Source organism: Euleptes europaea, chromosome 5, assembly GCF_029931775.1.
Source record: "Euleptes europaea isolate rEulEur1 chromosome 5, rEulEur1.hap1, whole genome shotgun sequence".
Classification (NCBI taxonomy): Eukaryota; Metazoa; Chordata; class Lepidosauria; order Squamata; family Sphaerodactylidae; genus Euleptes; species Euleptes europaea.
The window spans coordinates 100,569,812-100,586,870 of record NC_079316.1 but is presented as its reverse complement, the minus strand read 5'-3'; the positions used below and the strand labels follow the sequence as shown (position 1 = coordinate 100,586,870).

Here is a 17,059-nt window from a genome sequence, read left to right as displayed (position 1 = left end):
CGACCTCAGTCCATACTCCTCACATACTTCCTTCTACAGCAGGGGTGGGGAACCTTTTTCCTGCCAAGGGCCATTTGCACATTTATAACATCTTTCGGGGGCCATATCAGGTGTAGATCTCCCGGTGGGGGGGTAGAGGCTAGGGTTGCCAGGTCTCCAGCCACCACCTGGAGGTTGGCAACCCCAAGGGATGCCACACTCCCCCCTCCCAGGTGGGAGGGCAGCCAGCGGTGGGCCCCAGCAAACAAGGCGCCAGGGGGGCGCAGCCCGCAGTCAATCGGCAAGGGAGGAAGGAAAACAGAGAAAGAGGAAAAGGGAGGGAGGGAGGGAGAAAGAGAAAGGGAGAAAAATGGAGAGAGGGAAAGAAAGAAAGAAAGAAAGAAAGAAAGAAAGAAAGAAAGAAAGAAAGAAAGAAAGAAAGAAAGAAAGAAAGAAAGAAAGAAAGAAAGAAAGAGGGGAAAAAGGAAAGAAAAGAAAGAAAGAAAGAAAGAAAGAAAGAAAGAAAGAAAGAAAGAAAGAAAGAAAGAAAGAAAGAAAGAAAGAAAGAAAGAAAGAAAGAGGGGAAAAAAGAAAAGGATGGAGGGAGACAAAGAAAGAGACAGAAAAAGAGGAAGAGAGGGAGAGAAAGGAGAGTGACAGAAAAAGAGGAAGAAAAGAGAGAAAAGCCTCCCCCCCCACACACACACACCAGCGCACACCAGCCCGCACAACCAGCCTTCCCACCTCCCCCGCCCACACCCACACCCACACACATACCCTATGGCACATGGAGCCCCGAGCGACTGGGCCCCAGTCTCTGTGCCCTCCCCCCCAGAGTCCATAAAAGGCCCCCCTGAAGCCCGATCGGCTCCCACATGCATACTCTGCTGCCAGGAGCCGCCGGCCTATTCCCCCCCCCTTGCTGCTCAACAGCCGACAGGCAGCGAGAGGGGCTTACAATGTGCCTTGGGGGGAGCATCCCTCCCCCTCCCCTCTCACCGACCAACAGCCGACAGTTGGCGAGAGGTGGTCCAAAGGGCACTGCAGCGCCCCTGTAAGCCGCGGCCCCAGGCAGGGCCCCGGAGCTCCCGAGGGCAGGGCCTCCATGGCAGGGCCCCGGAGCTCCCGAGGGCCACAAAAAATGTCCTCGGGGGCCGCATACGGCCCCTGGGCCTGAGGTTCCCCATTCCTGTTCTACAGGTTAACCTGAAGGAGGTAAAACGCTGGGCCAGAAGCAGAGAGCGGGATGGAATAAGATGACTCATGTTAGAAGTACCTGGGTAATGTCTGTGTCTTCTAAAATAACCAGTTTAGTTAGATGGAATGTTCTTAGGAAAGACAGATGCTCCGGTAATGGCCTGTGGAAGCCTGTCATTTAACAGATTCTTCCCTGGGTTATTTTCTTCATTCCAAGAGGGACCCATTGGTGATTATAAATAATGTATTCATTGGCTGGTAAACTTCAGCTGCTTTAACGTTTATACTGTGGAGCTGCATTCTGCTTATTTGGCGTATTATATGTCCTAAGAGAAAATGCCATGACCTAGGCAAGTGATGCTTATGATATGGTGGTGGTTGTGTAGGAAGGAGTGGAAATTCCAGTACTGCAGTGAAAATGTAGTTGTTTTTCTTCATTGCTGTGCTACAGCTCTGACTGAAAGGATCTAAAGATCCACAGGCCTTTGGAGTTACTATTGTAGGGCTCAGCAAATCCAAAGTGCCATGGCACCAAGAAATTTCATTTTGAGCAATGATTTTATTGCAGTGTCTCTCAGCAATTCTCAGTAGAATTACATATCTTTGTCATTTCACATCAGAAGAGGCTTTGTTGTATGACATAAGAATGTATGAGATTAAAACAGTGGCGGAGGCATAGATTTCCAGTGGATGTGTTTTCTTCCCTCTAGGAAATCAGCGACAATGAAATATTAGAATTGGTGCACAGTGCTCTTGGGAGGATGACCGTCATACGGCAGATCTTCCCTCTGACCAGGGAGAACAATCAAAGGTGCATGAGGAACAACCACCGGATATCTTCGCTCCTTTGTGATCCCCAAGAAGGTTATCTTCAAATGCTGCAGGTCAGTTGCATATCCAGAACTCCCATCCCCTCTTATTTCATGATGCTTGGCTTGCTTGTGAAAATTTTGCAGGATCACTGGAACACAAACAAATGCAAACAGGAACACTTAAATCTCGGCATGCTCCACTTACAGAGTATGGCTCCTAGGTAACCTGATTATCTCACTTTTCCTTCCAGTTCTTGAATGCTTTCAGTCTGAGATTGTGGGTATACATTATCATCAGCCAGTTTAATTGGCGCCTGCTAAATCCTATTAGTTAGTTACTTTGGGCAAAATGAACTCCACAAGTGCTTTCTGTTGTTCTGCCAGCTGTCTTTCGGCATGTTCAGACATGTCATAGTTACAAATTCATATCTGAAGACAAGAGGTTGAACAGGAAGATTTTCCAGACAAGACGAATGGAAAGCGGCGGACCCACTTGGCGTGGATCCGGGGTTGCAGTCCCGCTGGGGGGGAGGGCCCCCCGAGCCCAGCAGCCACAGCGGGTCGGTCCCGGAGGCGGCATCGGGCAGAGCGGGGAGAGGCCCATCCGGACCTGCGAGGAAGAGGAGGCCAGCCTCTCGGGCTGACGTGAGCGGGCTGGGGGGAAGCAATGGCGGCGGCCTGCTCCCAGCCGCCCCCGCGGCCATCTACCCACTTGCGGGCAGGCCTATCCCGGCCCGGCTTGAGAAGCACATGGCTGGGCGGGAACCAATGGGGTCGGCGATGGCTGGCCGAGGGGGGGGGGTAGAGATCAATTGGGACCCCGTCCCCGGCTCGGCCACTTTGGCGCCGCTTGCCCCGCCCACCCTTCCCCTTTTTTCGGTATGGGAATGTGGGGTTCTGTCTGTTACAAATGACGGTTGGCTGTTTGGGCATGGGGCCGGATGCAGTTTTGGGGAAAGGCGGCCAGCGTGCCCCCCTTTCCACTCTGGGGACCCCAATAAGGGGTTTTGGGGGGAGGCCTGGATTAATTAAGCCCGGCTCTGGGGCTGCGGTTTGGCCTCCTCCCAAGTGGCAGTGGACCACGCAGTTGGCTTCTGTCCATGTGGGGCCCAGCATACTGCCATCTCAGGCTGCACCCAGCAGGCAGGTTGGGCGCAGGGCATCATCAGCCGGCAGATGGGCCAGCTGATCCCTGGATCCTGCCCCTCAATCATGCCAATGCCTGACGCTGTAATCAATAAAGTTGTGGCCTTTTCACTCCAGCTACGTTGTACTTGTCATTTTTGGTGTAGGAGTATACTGTTTGCTCAATGGGAGTCAGGAATCTCCTGAGGGGCAAGGCGAGCGCCCCCCTTCCCCCCCTTTGGGCTGGGGCAGCAGCTGCTTACGTAGCGATACTTTGAGGCTCCTTTTTTGTGATAAAACCTGCCTCTCATTGTGGCCGTTTTTGACACTCATTAGAAACATAAGTGTATGGTCTGTATACTGTTGCGGGAAAACAGAGGTTTGCGGAGGAGAGAGACCCGAGACCGTTAGTCAAGAAAACAGTTTTATTACAGCTGTGGCCCAGCCTGCAGTTGACAAGCAGAAAGACTGAGCCCCGATTATACTGGGGAATGAACTTTTATCCCAATTCTAGGCTATGACATAACATGTCACCATTTGGTGCTTATCAGATAGTTTCACAGAGTCAGGAGCACAGATGCACAGCGGTTCTATCCAGTCCTCGTTATCATTTACCATGACTTTTCCCGCACTGACTCAATACACAGAGCTGTCTTGTACTGCAGCAGACTTCTTCCCTTGCTGTCTCAATACATTCACAGAGAAGGAGAAAAGGTTATCAAGAACTATTAAATCAAAACACTTAAGTGGATCCTCCACATTCATAGGAAGTCTACCTTGCTGTCTCTATACTTTTCAGTGTTTGTTTCAATTAGCCAAGTCAGTTGGGTGGTGTGTGAATTTTCGAACACAGCCCAACAGGGACTAGAGCTCTCTGAAACCCATCAACTTCATTGGATTTGTACCCTTTACTCTGTGTTAGATTGTTGCCAATACCTGTTAAAAAACCCAAACTTGACTGGACCAACAGTGGTAGCCATAGTTTTAAGAATTATATTAAAGTGTGTCTGTAAAGAATACATTGGAAGCAATTCTTTACGTTGTCCTACTGTATGGAAAAAAGTAGGCATACTTGTTTCCATAATGGGGGTGAGGAGACGTAAAAGAGGAATTTTTATACGAGCGATGTCCAAATTTTGAACAAATTTTGGGAAATGGTCGATCTGTTTCAGAGAAATCAAAGAGCCGATCTTAGGAGAATTGGCATTAGCTGCGGTTAGGTTGGCTGGGACCTATGGGGAAGCTTTGTCTGCCGCTGTCAGGCTTAGGCTTAAAGTAGACGACTAGCCCAACATCATATCAGGGAGTTTCACAGCAGAGGTGGGATTAGAACCTAAGCCTCTCAATTTGTAGTCCAGTACTCTAATAACCAGTAAACAATTCCAAGTGTCATATAAATAAGACCTATGTTAATCCAAGGTTGTTGAGAAAATCCCAGATCAGTAATTTTCCTAAACCTTTCGAGCATCAAGGGCAGTCGAAACCTGCAAGCCAAGGTTCTCCCACCCACCCATGACTGTATATCACCATCACCCTAATATGGAAGATTAGAATCATAGAGCTGGAAGGGACCACCAGGGCCATCTAGTACAACCCCCTGCACAATGCAGGAAATTCACAACTACCTTCCCTCCCACACACATTCCCAGTGAACCCCTTCTCCATGCCCAGAAGATGGCAAAAAAAAAAAACCAAACTGGACGAAAATTGCTTCCTGACCCCAACTGCTTCTTGATTGTGTTCAAAAGGATCTTTTGCAAAAGATACATGAATGTGACCCTAGAAAGTGAGAGTGGCCGATAATTTCATCCACAGGAGTGCCCGCTCCCGTTGTTGTTCTGCTCTCCAATATATTTTCATGGCAAGCTGAGGAACCATCCTTTGAAATGACTTAGGAATTAAATATATGTATCTAATTTCTGCACACTCCTCTGCTGAAAATTTCCATAGTAGATAAACCTTGTAGGGATTCTTGCATTGTAAATTTTATGATGAGATGGGATTGTTTTACCAGGTGACTTTTGCAATTATTTCTTATAAAATATACATTGCTGAATGGTTGCTGGTCAACTGTTCTATTTTCTCTGCTGGATTAGAAATGGAATATGCTGTAGTCATTTAATGAGTAATTATAAATAATGTCTGGCCAACTTTCATACTAGCTGTTGCTGGCTATGTATTTTTAAATGGGTTTATGATAAGCAAATATGTTTCTGCCAACTACTTTTGGTGATATTTATGACAGCAAATAAATGCAGTATATTTTAACATGGGCTAGCAAAGAAAAATGTTTGGGTCACATTTTATTAAATTTAACCTGGAAGGATTACCAAAAGTCCAGTTGGAATTACTTAGTTCTGAATATCTTCATGAGTGGTGCACAAAGTCTTTCTTTATTGGTGACAAGCCTTGTCAAGCTCAGGCTGACAAACCTTGTAAAACTGTATGTCCAGCTCAGGAGGTTCTTTTTGAGCCTCCCAAATCTTAGATGCTTTCCTAAGAACTGAGTGTGGCTGCAATCGTAAGAACATTGTCCTAGGAGTAAACTCAATTGATTAAACTCAATTGAATAAAATGGATCTTACTTCCAAGTAGAATTGCTTAGGATTATTCCCTGAGGTCCACCTTATTCCACCAACTCTCTTGCCAGCATTGGGTGCTAATCTTACTTCTTAGCAAGCAAAACAGTTCTTCGGCTTCTGTGTGATGAAGTGTCCTTTTTTCAGAGTTCCCCACATGGGAGGATTTTTGGAGGGCCCTTTACATCCTAACCAAAGAAGCTGTGCAGCCTAACTTTGTGGGTGTGTCACTTGACTCTGGAGTATCACAGGAAGGCCCAGCAAAGTCTAGGGCTGCCACAAGCCACCAGTCTAGGGAGTGCTCCTGCCCCAGTGGGCCTTGCCTGCTGGCACTCCAATGGTGGGCAGGAGAAAGAATCTTTAAACGCCGCTGCCAACAGTGTGACATCTCTTCCTGGTTTTCCCTGGAAGTGACGTCACACCTCTCTGAGAATCACCAGAAACACTTTGGTTTTACACAGAGTTTCTGATGATTCTTAGAGGCATTCTGGGATTTCCCCCAAAGTGATTTCACGCTATTGCCAAAAGCCACCCCTCCATTCCCCCTCTCTGGTCTCGCACTGGTTGCCAGGCCAGGCAACCCTTGCCAAGTCAGAAATGGCACGCAAGTCTCTGATGGTTTTCAAGGGATAGCACTGTTCCCTGAAGTTTTTGTGATGTGTGGTCACTTGAAGCACCTTCTCTGCCTTCACTCTGCTCCCACCCCCTTTGTTAGCCTCCTGGGTCTTATCCTGAACTTCAGTCCAAAGTGCACAGCCATCGTTTATTAATCGCTACGTCAGTTTCTGCATTAATGTCACTATCATTCTCATTTTACAGAGTAAAAAAGTGAAAAGGGGAGTGTTAACTAAGGGTACCCACCCAATGTCAATCCGCGCTTTGAAGACTCTAGTGTCCAAGTCCTGTCCTTTCCTATTTAAACATAGCGCTTCTTTTTACACACACATTTTTTGATAAAGCGATGAGCAGGATTGGTAATTCAGTTATATCACAACAGGGCCCCTGTTTTGCTCCTAACTAAGCACAGGGGGTTTTTTCTTGGTTTTTTTTTTTTCATTTTTCAGGTGATGGGATCAAAGTCATGTCTTGGTTGAATAACAAACAGTAAAGTTAAAAAGGAATAGGGGGAAAACAGTTGTGTTTAGAAGAAGTAGGTTGATTACTGCCTGGCTTGCTTGTGATTGGTCAAGCTGGTAAACTGTGTGCCTGATAGATGGATGTTTAAAAATTCGATGAGTCTATAGGAGACAGAGTCAGTGGGGCAAAGGGAGAGTTGAAGAGAATACAGCAAAGGAAACTGTTAAAAGAATAGGACCCAGGAAAGCTTGGTTAAGAGAGCAACCAAGGGAAGGGAGGAGGAGGAAGAAGAAGAGTTGGTTTTATATGCCATTTTTCTCTGCCGCTTCAGCAAGAATCAAACCAGTTTACAATCACCTTCCCTTCCCCTCCCCACAACAGACCCCCTGTGAGGTAGGTGGGGCTGAGAGAGCTCTGAGAGAGTTGTGACTATCCCAAAGTCACCCAGCTGGCTTCATGTGGAGGAGTGGGGAAACCAGCCCGGATCACTAGATTAGCGTCCGCCACTCATGTGGAGGAGTGGGGAATCAAACCCGGCTCTCCAGATTAAAGTCCACCACTCCAAACCACCACTCTTAACCACTACATCACTCTGGCTCTTACTCAGCTGACTTCATGTGTAGGGAGATCTCCTGCCTCCAGTGGGCCTTGCCTGCTGGCACTCCAATGGTTGGCAGGAGAAAGAATCTTTTGAAACGCCGTTGGCAACAGTGTGATATCTCTTCCTGTATGCAGTGTATTCCTGTATGCTGTGGATGCAAATGCAGTGGATGCAAATGGAACAGAAATAGAAAGTTATCTGAAAAAGATATATACAGGGATAGTAGGGTTGCATTTTTTTCTTATGTGGTTTTCCTTGGCTTACTATACATTATGCTGAAATGTGTGCTATTATTTAAATCTTAATAAATCAATTTCCTAGACCAACCCCTGAGTCTACTGGTTCATTAGATTATTTACCATGCTCTCTTACTGGGGTGCTATCATGGCTTACATTTACATTTATTGTTATGGCCATTGGCTAGCACAAAACAACAGAGCAGTGCACGTACCCATACAATACCAGTAAAATGGCTTACATTTGAAAATACTTCTACCTGTTCCTGTGAATTCATATATCTATATATCTAATAGCAATGTGTGGCCCCCATCTGCGGATATCTAAATCTCTGTGGAACAGATTTTCCTGCAATCTTGGGTGACCCCTTAGGTTTGCAGAAAAATCTAAAACCACAAAAAATACAGAGGGGTTTAAATTGGCCCCGAAAATAAAAGCATTGTCTGTGTGCACATGCAGACAATGCGCTTACTTTTAGAGGTGGTGGCTGCCACCGCCGCAGGGAGCCACTCCAGGCAGGCCCAGGCAGGTGGAAGATGTCAGGAGAGGCTCTGGCTTGGTAACAGCAGCAGAGGATGCCGGAAGCTGCTCCGAGTCAAGCCACAGTGGCGGAAGACATTGAGAAAGGCTCCGACCCAGTGGTGGCGGAGCCACTCTAGGCTCGGAGTGCCGCCAGGCTCAAAGGTGGGTGGTGGGGTCTGGAGCCGGCCAGGTTTGGTTATGGGGGGGGGGATGGGATTTTCCCTGCGGGTCCCCCACTTGTATTGTTAAATTACTAGGCTACCTCTCAACCCAAGGCCCAAATTACTGTTATTTTGCAGTGCCGCAGTCCTCAGGGGTGCATCTATGCTGCTGGGGCTCATCTTGCTTCAAGTGGGTAGCCACATGAGAGGAAGCAATGGGTGTGGGCTGTTCTGCTGTTTCCTCGCAGATCCACGCTGCTGCCATCCTGGTCTGCTGTCTGAGTGCACGCCAGAGGCACTGGCACAAGAGGTGACGGGTACCTCCCAGATCCACACCACTAACACCTTTGTCCACTGTTCCTATTGAGCTCTAAAGGGTAGGGTTGCCAACTGCCAGGTAGTAGCAGGAGATCTCCTGCTAATTCAACTGATCTCCAGCCGATAGAGATCAGATTACCTGGAGAAAAAATGGCCGCTTTGGCAATTGAACTGTATGGCATTGAAGTCCCTCCCCTCCCCAAACCCCGCCCTCCTCAGGCTCCACCCCAAAATCTCCTGCCGGTTGCGAAGAGGGACCTGGCAACCCTACTAAAGGGGCTAGCCAGGTGATGGCATCATGGGAAGAGGCTGACAAATGGTGTTGGGGCACTTGGAGAGGCAAAGTATCTTGAGCCACGCCATGAAGATAGTTTCAGGTGGGTTGTCCTGTGCATCTGTAGTAGCAGAACAAAATCTGAGTCCAGGAGCACCTTAAAAACCAACACAATTCTCTGTGGTATAAGCCTTTGTGAGTCAAAGCTCAGTACCTGTTGAATCTGACAAAGTGAGCCATTGACTCATGAGGCCTGGAAAACTGTGTTAGTGTTTTGAATTGTGTTGAGCCACCCCAGTTTCAAACGGACTGATTGTCAGTCTGCTTACAATTAGATCACAAAGTTCTCAAAGAGAAGCGACATGGTGGTCATGGGAGATTTTAATTACCGGGGTATCTGTTGGAAGTCCAACGCTGCTAAAAATGCAAGATCCAATAAATTCCTGACTTGTCTTGCTGACAACTTCCTATTCCAGAAGGTGGACAGTGAAACAAGAGGGTCTGCTATCTTAGACTTGATTTTCACCAACAGGGAAGAACTGGTCGATGAGGTTAAAGTAGTAGGCACCCTGGGTAGTAGTGACCACGTACTCTTGGAATTTACAATCTTGGGGAGAGGAAAACCTGTACGTAGTCAGACATGTAGGTTCGACTTCAAAAGAGCAAATTTTAACAAAAACTTATGCTAGGTAGAATCCCATGGTCAGAAATACTTAAGGAAAAGGGAGTTCAAGAAGGGTGGGCATTTCTTAAAAATGAAATACTGAAGGCGCAATCCCAAACCATTCCTAGGAGAAAGAAAATGGGAGGAGCCTAAAGAGGTCAGGGTGGCTCCATAAACAGCTTTTTAAAAAGTTGGGAAATAAAAAAGACTCATTTAGGAAGTGGAAGGAGGGCCTTATAACCAAAGAGGAATATAAACAAATAATCATGCTTGTAGGGAGAGTGTTAGGAAAGCTAAAGCTCACTATGAACTTAGGCTAGCGAGAGATGCTAAACACAACAAAAAAGTGTTCTTTTCCTATGTACAGAGTAGGAGTAAGAACAAGGACAAGATAAGCCCATTGCGTGGACCGGAAAGTGAAATTGTAACAGGAGATGAAGAGAGGGCAGAACTCCTCAATTCCTACTTTTCCTCAGTCTTTTCTTGCGAGGGAAGCTGTGCTCAATATGGCTTAAACAGAACACATGATGAGGGAAGGGATGTGCAGCCTAGGATTGGCATTGGGGTAGTGCACAAACACCTGGTTTCTTTAAATGAAACAAAATCCTCTGGGCCAGATGAATTGCACCCAAGGGTACTCAAAGAACTTGCAGATGTAATTTCTGAACCTCTGTCCATTATTTTTGAAAAGTCTTGGCAAAAAGGTGAGGTGCCAGAAGATTGGAGGCGGGCAAATGTTGTCCCCATCTTCAAGAAGGGGAAAAAGGAGGATCCGGGTAACTACCGACCCATCAGCGTGACTTCTATACCAGGAACAGTGTTTGAACAAATCATCAAACAGTCCTTGAGCATTTAGAAAGGATGGATCTGATCACTAAGGGCGAAAATGCATGGTCGCTTTATCCTCCTTTAATCCCTGTTTCAGCCAGGATTCAGCCTGGATCGAATGCATGCGTTTCGCTTAATGTGCATTCGATCCTGGCTAAAACAGGGATTAAAGGAGGATAAAGTGACCATGCGTTTTCACCCTAAGAGCCAGCACGGGTATCTCTTGTTCTTAAGTCATGTCAGACTAATCTTATCTCCTTTTTTTGAGAAAGTTACTACCTTGCTGGATCAGGGGAATGCTGTAGACATAGTTTATCTAGATTTCAGTAAGGCTTTTGATAAGGTTCCACATAGTATTCTAGTTGACAAATTGGGAAAATGTAGTTTAGATCCTATTATTGTTAGGTGGATCTGCAACTGGTTGACAGATCATACCCAAAGAGTGCTAGTTAATGGTTCCACATCCACTTGGAGAGAAGTGACTAGTGGAGTTCCTCAGGGATCTGTGCTGGGCCCTGTGTTGTTCAACATCTTTATAAATGATTTGGATGAAAGAATAGAGGGGATGCTTATTAAATTTGCAGATGATACTAAATTGGGAGGGATAGCAAATACGGTAGAAGACAGAGCCAAGATGCAGGATGATCTTGACAGGCTGGAGAAGTGGGCTAGAACTAATAAAATGCACTTCAACAAAGAAAAATGTAAAGTTCTGCATTTAGGTAGGAAAAATGAAATGCATAATTATAGGATGGGGGAGACTTGTCTGAGCAGTAGTGTGTGTGAAAAGGATCTTGGGGTCTTAGTAGACCAAACACTGAACATGAGTCAGCAGTGTGATGCGGTAGCTAAAAAGGCAAATGCAGTCTTGGGCTGTATCAACAGAAGTATAGTGTCCAGATCACACGAAGTGATGGTATCGCTTTACTTCGCTCTGGTTAGATCTCACCTAGAGTACTGTGTTCAGTTTTGGGCACCACAATTTAAGATTGATGTAGACAAGCTGGAACGTGTCCAGAGGAGGGCAACAAAGATGGTGAGGAAAGGTTGAAGGAGCTGGGTATGTTTAGCCTGAAGAGGAGAAGACTGAGAGGGGATATGATAACCATCTTCAAGTACTTGAAGGGCTGTCATATAGAGGATGGTGCCGAGTTGTTTTCTGTTGCCCAAGAAGGTCGGACCAGAACCTTCTTGAATTAGCAGCAGATAGCTGCAGGGCAAGGAACTTCGGCACTCAGTTCTTATTTGGTATAGGAAGAGTGCAAAAGAGTAAAGGGCAGGGTTACAACACCAAAGAATAATATAATAATTAATTAATTAAATACAAGTTATGAAGGTAGAAAGCCAGCAGGGGTCGGGGGGCTATCCAGTGTGCTGCATGGAGTGTCACATGTATGATTATCTGCCTGCTGGACAGAAGTCGTGGGTGTGTGCTCGGTGCAGGGAGCTCCTGGCTCTCAGGAAGCGAGTTCACTTCTTTGAGGCCAAGGTAGCTCAACTGGAGGAGCTGAGTCAGGCAGAGAGAGAGGTGATGAAGGACTCCGGGGATGAAATAGTCCCATCCCAGTCCCAAGGTGACGGCAATCTGCCAGTCACGGATAATGGAGCCCTTGAGGAAGGAGGCCATCTCACTGAGGTAGGGGAATGTGGTACCTTAGATGGGACCTCTTCCTTGGTGGATGAACAGATATCCTCTCGTACCGAGGATATGCCTCAGAGGGGAGGGGGGCTTCTTGTAGTGGGGGATTCAATCCTTAGGAAGGTAGATAGCTGGGTTTCTGGTGGGTGAATGGATCGCATGGTGACTTGCCTGCCTGGTGCGAAGGTTGCGGACATTACCCGTCATATAGGTAGTCTGGTAGGTAGTGCTGGGGAGGAGCCAGTGGTTGTGGTGCATGTTGGCACCAACGACATGGGGAAATGTAGTCCGGAGGTCTTGGAATCCAAATTTAGGTTGCTAGGCAGGAGACTAAAAGCCAGGACCTCCAAGGTAGTTTTCTCAGAAATGCTACCTGTTCCAAGTGCAGGACCAGCTAGGCAGGCACAGTTGGTGAGTCTCAATGCGTGGATGAGGTGGTGGTGCAAGGAAGAGGGCTTTAGATTTGTAAGGAACTGGGCAACATTTTGGGACAAGCCGGGCCTATACAAAAGGGATGGGCTCCACTTGAACCAGGATGGAACCAGACTGCTAGCGCTTAATATCAAAAAGGTGGCAGAGCAGCTTTTAAACTGAACCTGGGGGGAAAGCCGACAGAAGCTGAAAAGCATCCGGTTCGGGCAAACTCAGTGCACATGGACAAAGGGAAAATTGCTTCAGACTGCCCACATGGGAATTACTTGGGAATGGGAATAAAATGATGGATAGCCACGTAAAGATGCCCAAAGGCACATGCCAGGCAAGTCAAAAGAGAGAAACAGTGTGGAGGTGTTTTTATGCTAATGCTAGAAGCCTCCAAGCAAAAATGGGGGAATTAGAGTGCATGGTTTTAAGGGAAAACATAGATATAGTGAGCATTACAGAAACCTGGTGGAGGGGAGAGAACCAGTGGGATACAGTCATCCCTGGTTACAAACTGTATAGAAATGACAGGGAAGGGCATATTGGAGGGGGTGTTGCTATGTATATCAAGGAAGGCACAGTGTCTAATAAGCTAGAGACCATAAAAAGGGCAGACTCGTCCACAGAATCCTTATGGGTGATGATTCCGGGCCCCAAAGGAGATTTAGTACTGGGGATGTTCTATCGGCCCCCTGACCAAATGGCTCAGGGTGATCTTGAGATGGAGAATGAAATTAGGGAAGCAAGTAAAGGTAATGAAGTAGTAATAATGGGAGACTTCAACTTTCCTCATATTGATTGGATAAATGTATGCTCCAGTCAAGCCAAAGAGATAAAATTTTTAGACATCCTAATGACTGTGCCCTCGAACAGTTGGTCATAGACCCAACCAGAGGGGAGGCGATCCTGGATTTAATACTTTGTGGTGCTGCCAGTGATTTAGTGCGGGATGTGGATGTAGTTGAGCCAGTTGGCAATAGTGATCACAATGGCATCAAATTTAATTTATATGCAAATGGGGAAGTGACCGGGAAATCTCACACAATTACCTTTGACTTTAAAAGAGGGAACCTCTAAAATGAGAAAACTGGTAAAGAGGAAGTTGAAAGGAACAGTTAGGAGGGTTAAATCTTTTGAAAAGGCTTGGGGGTTACTCAAGTCCACATTACTAGCGGCTCAGCTAGCTTGTATACCGCAGGTCAGGAAAGGTAGTAATAAGTCCAAGAGGTCACCACCATGGTTAACTGGTATGGTGAAGGAAGCAATTAGAGAAAAAAAGTCTTCCTTCAGAGACTGGAAGGATTGCCCAAACGAGGCGAACAGAAGCAAACACAAACTTGCACAAAGGAAATGCAAGCAGATAATTAGAGCTGCAAAAAAAGATTTTGAGGGGCATATTGCTAAACACATCAAAACAAACAATAAGAAATGAGCCTGTGGATATTGTGTATTTGGATTTCCAAAAAGCTTTTGACAAAGTCCCCCACCAAAGACTTCTAAGCAAACTTCATAGTCATGGGATAAGAGGACAAGTCCTCTTATGGATTGAGAGCTGGCTGAAAAATAGGAAGCAGAGAGTAGGAATCAATGGTCAGTTCTCCCAATGGCGGGATGTGAGCAGTGGGGTGCCTCAGAGATCTGTGTTGGGTCCGGTGCTTTTCAACCTGTTCATCAATGACCTGGAGTTGGGGTTAAACAGTGAAGTAGCCAAATTTGCAGATGACACCAAATTATTTAGGGTGGTTAAAACAAAATTGGACTGTGAAGAGCTCCAGAAGGATCTCTGCATACTGGAAGAATGGGCATCAAAATGGCAAATGAGATTCAATGTGAGTAAGTGTAAAGTGATGCATATTGGGACAAAAAATCCCAACTTCACATATACACTGATGGGATCTGTGCTGGCAGCGACAGACCAAGAAAGGGATCTTGGGGTGGTAGTGGATAGCTCAATGAAGATGTTAACTCAGTGTGCGGCTGCTGTAAAAAAGGCAAATTCCATGCTGGCCATAATTAGAAGAGGAATAGAGAATAAAACTGCTGATATCATACTGCCCTTGTACAAATCTATGGTGAGAGCACACTTGGAATACTGGTCACCACACCTAAAAAAGGATATTACAGAGCTTGAGAAGGTGCAGAAAAGAGCAACCAAAATGATTAGGGGACTAGAGCAACTGTCCTATGGGGAGCGGTTAAGACGCTTAGGGCTGTTTAGCTTGGAAAGAAGGCAGCTGAGGGGAGACATGATAGAGGTCTATAAAATTATGCATAGTTTGGAGAGAGTGGACAGGGAGACGTTTTTCTCCCTCTCCCATAATACTAGAACACGGGGTCATCTGCTAAAGCTGGAGGGTGAGAGATTCAAAACAGATAAAAGGAAGTATTTTTTCACACAATAAATAGTTAAATTGTGGAACTCCCTGCCCCAGGATGTGGTGATGGCTGCCAGATTGGAGGGCTTTAAGAGGGGAGTGGACATATTCATGGAGGAGAGGGGTATTCATGGCTGTTAGAATGGATACTAGTCATGCTGCATACCTATTCTCTCTAGTATCAGAGGAGCATGCCTATTATTTTGGGTGCGGTAGAACACAGGCAGGACGGTGCTGCTGCAGTCATCTTGTTAGTGGCTTCCTAGACGCACCTGGTTGGCCACTGTGTGAACAGACTGCTGGACTTGATGGGCCTTAATCTGATCCAGCAGGGCCTTTGTTATGTTCTTATGTTCTCAACCAACAGGTTGAAATTAAATCAAAAAAGTTTCCATCTAGACATTAGGAAGAATTTTCTAACAGTTAGAGCAGTTCCTCAGTGTAACAGGCTTCCTCGGGAGGTGGTAAGCGCTCCTTCCCTGGAGGTTTTTAAGAAGAGGTTAGATGGCCATCTGTCAGCAATGCTGATTCTGTGACCTTAGGCAGATGATGAGAGGGAGGGCATCTTGGCCATCTTCTGGTCACTAGGTGTGGTGGGGAGGTAGTTGTGAATTTCCTGCATTGTGCAGGGGGTTGGACTTGATGGCCCTGGTGGTCCCTTCCAACTCTATGATTCTATTATTCTATGAAATAGCTTACAATTAAATAGTATAATTGAAAGCATGCAAATATCAAACAGTGTTATTAAAACACCAAATGTGAATGCTCAAAACACTGCAAATGGCATCAAGTAATGTAAAATCCATCCAAGCCCAGAGATATACAAAATAAATACATTTTAGCTAGCGTAGCATTCTAAATAGGAGAAATCTCTTTGGGGAGGGAGTTCTACTCTGAGAGTGTCACCACTGAGAAGGCCCTTCTCTTAGTCCTAACCTAACGGGCTTCATTAGACAGTGACACTTGGAGCAGGATATGATTTAATTGGGTGCACAGGATGAAGAGGCGATCAGACACTGTCGGCCTGACCTAACTTGCAGGATTGTTGTGAGGATAAAATGGAGAGAACAGTGGGGTATAGGGTTGCCAACCTCCAGGTACTAGCTGGAGATCTCCTGCTATTATAACTGATCTCCAGCCGATAGAGATCAGTTCGCCTGGAGAAAATGGTCGCCTAGGCAATTGGACTCTATGACATTGAAGTCCCTCCCCACACCCCGCCCTCCTCAGGCTGCGCCCCAGAAATCTCCCACCAGTGGCAAAGAGGAACTTGACAACCCTAGTGGGGTATAGACAAAATAAATAAATAAATACATAAATATACCATAAAGCAGACATTCCCTTCTCTGCTGCAGTGAACAACCTGTACAATTATTTCAATAAAAACTCCACCCAATTTTGTTCTGTTGGAATGACCTACAGTAATTACTTCAATCTTGGGATTCAAGTGCAGTATCTTTTAAGATTTAGGCCGATACTATGTCCCAAAATGTTAGCCACGTGTTTAAACCTTCTCCCCTTATGTCAAGGGCATATATTTACACATATCCTGATGTCACCATATTGTGAATTTCCTATAACACAGGTGACAACCAACTATGTAGGGTGAGGACAATGAAATTTACCAGATAAACACTGTTTGATTTACTGGAGGGGAGCAGGGATTAAGTGCACACTGCAATTTTTGGCAATGGCCACACATTTAAATATAACATGTAATTTTCAATCCTTTGGATGTATTGCACTGATATCTAAACCACCAGTGCAGGTGTGTAAATCTGATGCCACTAATTTACTGTTCTATCAAGGAAGTAAACTTTGTGAGCCCAGATTTTCTGAATGTTACCCCATCTTTAGTTTTAGGTTTGATGTGTGGTGCAGATTATTCATTTCTGCTTGTAACAATATATTTACTAGCTAAGGTGCAGTTTTTCCGTTGTTACTGAAAAATAATTTCACAGCTCTATGCTCTGTAGTTCCACCTGTGTGTGTGTGTGTGTGTGTGTGTGTGTGTGTGTGTGTGTACAGGGATTCATTTACCTGAACTTGGTTCACTCTTGGGGTTTATTGATTTGTTTGTTTATTGCAGCATTTTGGATTCCACTTTTTGGAATAAAATAACCCCAAAGTACATTATAGCGGAATAGAATCTTTGATGCAAAATAAGTTAATTTAAACATATGCACACATCGAAACAGTCAACGAAATAAAACAGCAAACTAGTAATTAGAAGGCAAAAACCAAAACAAAT

General features: G+C 45.7%; 1 protein-coding gene across 3 annotated transcripts in view; it reads left to right on the top strand.

The window, feature by feature from the left end:
- GRID1 (glutamate ionotropic receptor delta type subunit 1) overlaps positions 1–17,059 on the top strand; it is a 989,717-nt gene that overhangs the window by 776,816 nt on the left and 195,842 nt on the right. For all 3 annotated transcript variants that reach the window (XM_056849910.1, XM_056849909.1, XM_056849911.1), the window contains exon 6: positions 1,887–2,060. In XM_056849910.1, the coding sequence (XP_056705888.1) occupies positions 1,887–2,060 (174 nt within the window). The remainder of the gene's footprint in view (positions 1–1,886; positions 2,061–17,059) is intronic.